Source organism: Gavialis gangeticus, unplaced genomic scaffold (genome assembly GCF_001723915.1).
Source record: "Gavialis gangeticus isolate Ggan-Ray unplaced genomic scaffold, GavGan_comp1, whole genome shotgun sequence".
In the NCBI taxonomy this organism is placed as follows: Eukaryota; Metazoa; Chordata; order Crocodylia; family Gavialidae; genus Gavialis; species Gavialis gangeticus.
Window position 1 is genome coordinate 83,289,748 of NW_017729024.1, and position 6,447 is coordinate 83,296,194.

Here is a 6,447-nt window from a genome sequence, read left to right on the forward strand (position 1 = left end):
GGTGAGTTTGTAACATCACTTCTTTTCTAATCCGATTGCTAGATACAGATATTTAAGATCTACCTCCAGTACCCCAATATTCTGGTTCTACAATTAAAAAGAGTAAATACAATGTGGGCAGGAAGAGGGCAACAACTAGAATTCAGATTGTGCAACAGTACAGACCCAGGCTTTCAGATGACACGCTGCCATGCTCTGCAAAGAACCTTTTAGGAAAGCATGCCAGATGCCTGAGCCACATGCCAGTTTGTTTTACTAGACTTGCACAGAAGTTTTATAGGTGCAAGTGCCATCACACCCGCCTCTTTGATGACCTATTATACCAATCAGAAAGCAGGACAGCATTGATACCATGTTGGTGTGGTACAAAAGCCTCTCCCACACCAGGAAAACATGAAGCAAGAGGAAATACCTGCTTTGGTATCCTGAGCCTGATCTTCAGCAGAAGATTTGACACGCTGATGAACAGTGTCTTTATCTTTTGGAATCGCAGCCTGTTCTAACAGATGCTGTTGCTTCCTTTGTTCTCTCTCTTTCAAAATAATCTTAAAAATTAAAGATCAGAGAAAGGGCTTAGCTGCCTAATACTGGTGATCAGACCATCTTTACCTTGAATGAACACACAAAGTGGCTTAAAAAACAAAACAAAACACATGGCTTTTGCCTTGTCCCATCTACTTCAGTCCTAGAGTGAGCACAGCTTGGCTCAACTGACGTTAATGTACCACATTTTCTCTCATATAATATCCACCTTTGCCCCAAAAATCAGCTCCCCTGAATTCAGGTGCATGAATTAAGCAGGGAAGTAGTTTTCTTTGCTGAAAAAGAAGCATATTTGGCCACACAATGCAGCTGCCAAAATTCTTGCTTCCTGTCTGGGTCAGCAATCTAAAAGGGCAGAGTCCTGTATTAACCCTCTCACAGTTGTAACTATTGGCTAAGCACTGTAGCTTGGGCCTGAAGAAGCAAGCGAGCTGCTGGTAGCATCTTGACGGTATGTGGAAACAACACTTTATTATTTACAGGCACTTATATGAAGAACTAAAAGGTCTTGCTACTCCCTTGCAAGGATCTTAGGCCTAACCTTGTGTGATACAGAGTAAATCCTCTTGAAAACAGCATCTAAGAAGTATGACATCCCAAGAGAGAGTCTGGGAGAGGCAACAGGCAGCAAGACGTTCCTACCCCTCTCTCAAACTGTCTCCTGGGACACCATGCTTCCTGGACACATTTGTTTCCAGGAGGACTTACACTATATCATGCAGTCAGTCACAATGTTAGAAACAGAGTCGCAAGGGGGACTCCTTTTCCTTATTATAATTTTTTAAAATTCTACCTTCCAAAAATAAGATACATATTTTATTTGGGGCATGTTATATCTAGGAAATGTGGTATTTCCCTCCCATAACAATTATTTAAATGGAGTAGGGGGTGTGGAGTTGAAAAAAATTAATTATTTAACATGACTGTATCCAAATTTTTTTGTTAATTAAACCCCCCCAAAAACCCAGGATTTATATTGAATTTGTAGCAAAGTGGAAATGCAGGTCAAGAAATTTTATGATGCCAATATGTTTCAAAAGAATCAAATCAGAGGAACAGTCAGGTTATACTAGCTTTTAATAAAAGGGTAAAAAGTTAGAGCACCTTTTTAAGCGGTGTTGGTTTCTTTGCCTTGGGGACTTCTCTCTGTTTTCCCTTCTTTACCAAAGGAGCGCTGGAGTCCAGTGGATTATGAGGTGTTTTTCCTTGGTTCAACTGCTGATTTTTTGTAACCGTGTTAGCTTCCTTTGAAAGAAGTGGTATGGCACCACCAACTGAAATTAAGAAAACAGTAAGCGTCAGACACCTGTAACTTAACGTTAGCACCTAACAAAATCCACATCCAGTTAAAGTTTGCCTCTGCAGTAGCAAAACACAATAAAATCATGATGGAGCAATATAAAGAACACTTTCAGTCAGTGCAGCATCACCAGGAAACATAAAAATCCACCCGTCCACTTTTCTCTCCCCCCAAAGTAAGGTTACTTCATCTGTGTCTTATGCCACCAGCTTACTTAGCTCTGATCCCTCCACCTCAAACACACATAGAAAAATTATGCAACTTATTGCAATCCAGACTGTTTCAAATTATGTCAATTTGGTAAGCTTTAGGAAATCTGAAATTCTACTGGATTCATCAACTGGGATTTCCAGCCCTCTGTTTCCATGTACTCTGTGATACTTCCAGGGTTGTGCTGGACTTCAGCACTAGAGTCCCTGGAATTATTTGCTGTGGATACCTTAAAACCAGGGAGGTGGCAGCTGCTGCGGCCGGAGCAGAGCGCAGAGCCCAGTTGCACCCCTCCCCATCCCATCCCATGTGGGTGGCATGGCTGGAGCAGAGCCCGTGGGGGGGAGGATGCGGGTTGCCCACTGCAGGCTTAGGGCTTCCTGCTCTGCTACCCTCCCCCTTGGGACTCTGCAGCCCAGCAGGCAGGACCCAGTGCAGGAGGGAGGGCCTCAGGAACTCTGCCAGCCTGCAAAGGGAAACCTGCATTTTCCCATATTTTTTCCTTTATGGAGAAAATCCGTGTTCTTCTGCAGCAAACAGAAAAACTGGATCCCTGTTTATTGTGACCCCATCCTCTGATGTTGCAACCCCGTTTGGGAACCACTGCCTTAGCCCTCCTTCCCCTCCTACTAGTGGCAAATAATTTGCCAAGTAGCTTCAACCAATTCCTACTAAAATTAAATAAATAGCAAGTAACCTCAGGAACCTATTAAATCGAATCTGCTCCACAAGCAAGCTGACGTACACTGCACTGCGTAGCATGCAGTTGTACAAGTGGCAAAATGCACGTCAGCATGCAGAAAATAGTGGCAGGGCGCTTTTGAACTAAAACACCTTTGATGGGTTTCAGTTCAAAAGTGTCCTGCTGCCATTTTCTCTGCACTGATGCACATTTTGCTGTTTATATAAATTTATGTGCCGCAGTGCCGGGCACTTTTAAAAGCATGCAGCGCTGCATCACAAGCATGTCCACAAATGCCCTATAAGCTTCCACATCCACTGCAAAACTTCACATTCTTTCACAATACCCCTATGAGACAAGGAAGTACTGTTATCCCCATTTTAATGAAATGTGATGCTAAGATACTTTCCAATGCTACACAGGAAGCCTGTTGGCAAAGCAGTTAACTGAACCTGGATCTCCCAAGCCCAAAGTTACTGTCTTAACAACAGGATTCTCCTTCCTCTTGGATTTCATACCAGTTACATGACTGCAGTGCAGTAACATTGGTAAAACTTTCAGGATTTGCAAACATAAATCAGTGCGTAAGTCTAAGTGTATCTGTATAAATTAAATGATTTAAAAAAATTGACAGACTTTGGTGGGAGGTGGGTCACAAGAGATAAGTAAGTGGTTGGTAGGACCAATTAATCTACTTGTGTTAGTCTCAACCTGTCACACCAACTTCTAGTAATATATCACAGCAAGGGTGTGACTGCTTTCTAGATGATACAGACATTCATATACAAATGCTCATGATTGAGCCACTCTCCTGTCTATACAGTAGTCGTAATTCACAAAATGAAGTACCAGTTAAAAAGGGCAGTAATGTATTGCACCCAGTAATGCACCCACTACTGCATTTTACTGACTTTTCGTGCTCTCTTTTACTTTGCACGTTACCATAATGGCATGGGACAAAGTCTAAGCCAGACTCAAACTTTTGGTTCCTACCCTGAAGTGATTTATTGTATGTATCCAAGTCCCCACAAAAGCTCTTGCTGATGCAACGGTGGTGTTATCCCTTCCTGGGTACAACCAAACATTTTCGTTCCTCTTAGGCCACAATGCCTGGCTCATATAGTCCAACGTTACTAATACTAAAGATCAGACATTCTGATCCCCAAATGCTTGCTCCTCCCAAGTCCCAACACAAGTACTTGCATCAGAGTAATTTGTACTATTATACAACTGATGACTGTTAATAATATATCTAACTGCCTTAATGACAGAAGAGAAATTATTTGCAGAGTAAGAGACACTTAATTCTTTTACTAAGTTTTCACAATGGGACTAGGTAAATCTTACAAACAGTTAATGTTTTTGCCTATCCCTCAAAAACCTAAAGGCAACTATGGTATTAAAAGTAATTTCTTTCTGGTTTTGATTTTCTTTCCCCTCAGTCTAGCTTTCTTCACACTTCCAAAACAAGGAGACCAATTTATGACAGCAAACTTAGTACTCCATTTTGTGAAACAGATCTTAAAATTGTTTAATTTGTTTAGGTTCCAGGATTCTCATTTGGTGTTAAAATCTTACTGGCTCTTCAGTTGTCAGTAAGATCTTAATCAAAAGCCAGAGCAGACAAGGTTTGATACTTTTATTTTTTAAAATAACATGATGCTATGAAGCCAAAATGAACTTTGACATTTGCATCAAAGCAGAAAAAGGGCCAAAAATACCAACCCGCTGCCCTCTGGTTTAACTTTCAACCATATTCCCTACCCTCTGAAAAATGGCTTTTTAATTGTATTGTGGTTTTCTTCCTCAAGCACTTCAAGTTATTGTTCATTTTCTCATAACCATTTTGTTTTTCTTGTATGTTCCTTTTGGCAAGCCCATTATCACACTGTCACAGGGCACTAAGGTGGCTGCTCCTCTTAGAGCAGAGATTGCCTGGGGAGGGAACACACAGAGCCAGAGAAGGAGCCAGATAAGAGCCCAGGTGCAGGTTGCCATGACTAATGAGGGAATTGGCCGCACCTGCACCTGGTTAGCTGGCTGGACAAGGCAGGGACCTAGGCCCATGTAAACCCCAGGGCTGGGATCAGGCAGTTCAGTTCCCTGCCAGCAGCTGAAGGGGAAGGAGCCGTCAGGAAGGAAGGGCTCAGAGACACTACAGTCATTGGATATGCTAGCGTTAGGGCTAATGGGGCACCAGGAGCCCATAATGTACCATCGCCTACAGACGCCTAGTATTAGAGAAGAAGTTTTACTCTTTTAAAGGGGCAGAGCATGCCTTGAACTTTGGGTTACGTTATAGCCCAGGGGCTCATGTTTGATTACCTTGAAGACCCAGAGATCAAGGGCAGCCTCCCTATATCAATTTTAACAACAAGACGTGGTGGGCGAGATAGAAGGTGCCTGTAGGGCAAGACTGGCACAGTTAAAGAGCCTAGGGGTAACACTGCCACCCCTAGGGACTTCACCCTACTATACACACATTAGAAGGTTCTCATTATTTTGAGATTCATCACAATTCATTTGAAGAAAGCACTTGAGACCTGAAAGCACCACAGGTTTGGAGGACTGTTTCGATTTCTCTGCTTGCTGTTTCTGCTCCAAGACAGCCAACATATCTCCCAAATCCAACTTCACTGGAATCTGACTCTTCTTACCACTGGTCTTGGAACTTTCCTGGGAAAGTTAGGTGCAAAAAAATGTTAAGGATGAATTTTTGTGGCATATGCTATGCTATGAATACTTTAGTTACAAAATAAGTGTGTGCTTAAAAATCGAACCAAATTTTAACATGGAAAAATGCATCAAAACTTAATAGAATAGTAATTGTTCAGACTACAGATGTCTATTATTTTTAGATGTACTAGAACACCACATTAATAAATCACTTTGTCCTAGCACCAGCAGACATCTCCTAATAGGCTCCTGCTCTTGCAAATGCATCTAAAAAGAAAATTTGTTCTTGTATTTAAAACACTGTAGAATAAATATTCAGTTCATTTGTAACAGCAACTTCCATGCTTCAAAAAACACAATCGCTAACATTATTCAGACCTGAAAGTCTGAAGGATAAGACTCAATTTCCATAGGTGCTGGCTGCTTTCAACTAAGACGTCCGGTCACTTGTTTGGGGTGCAGAAATATGAACAGTTTCATATAAAGCTTGAACCTCTTGGTCCTGATCCTTGAATATGTCAATTCCTTCTGCAATTTTTGGCTGTGAAAGTTAACTTTCAATGGAAGTTGGCTTACCTGCGTTTTCTTTCTTTCCAGGGTAGCAGATGCAGCTTGTTTCCTTCCTGCTATATGCAACTTAGGGGTTGTTGAATCATTTCGAGGATGGCTATCATAATAATCTTTGGCCAGAAGTACCTTTTGAAATGTAATGAAAGTGAAAAGAAGGAAAATAAATGTTTAGAAACTTCTAATATATACACGGATAGTAGCAAAATGAACAACGTGAATAATTGCAGGAGGACAGAAAGTAAGTAGGGCTGTCCAAGTGGTGTTCTGTGGGTTGTACATGGCCCAAGAGGCACCTGGGCACCCTCCCAGATACCACTCTACCCACTACTCCAGCTGCAGCAGCCAGGGTCTCTGGTCTCCGCTTTCCTCCTCTGGTTTTTGCTTCAACCAAATCACCACTAATACAAAGAGTCAACAGTAAATTTCTTTCCTTTTTTTTTTTTTTTTTTTTTAAATTTTGTTTTTT

At 41.6% G+C, this 6,447-nt stretch overlaps 1 protein-coding gene across 3 annotated transcripts in view; it reads right to left on the reverse strand.

Moving 5' to 3' along the window:
- SECISBP2 (SECIS binding protein 2) overlaps positions 1 to 6,447 on the reverse strand; it is a 49,696-nt gene that overhangs the window by 17,212 nt on the left and 26,037 nt on the right. For all 3 annotated transcript variants that reach the window (XM_019517311.1, XM_019517310.1, XM_019517309.1), the window contains exons 10-13: positions 5,988 to 6,107; positions 5,279 to 5,411; positions 1,648 to 1,817; positions 413 to 545 (exon numbers count right to left, since the gene is read on the reverse strand). In XM_019517311.1, coding sequence (XP_019372856.1) covers positions 413 to 545; positions 1,648 to 1,817; positions 5,279 to 5,411; positions 5,988 to 6,107 — 556 coding nt within the window. The remainder of the gene's footprint in view (positions 1 to 412; positions 546 to 1,647; positions 1,818 to 5,278; positions 5,412 to 5,987; positions 6,108 to 6,447) is intronic.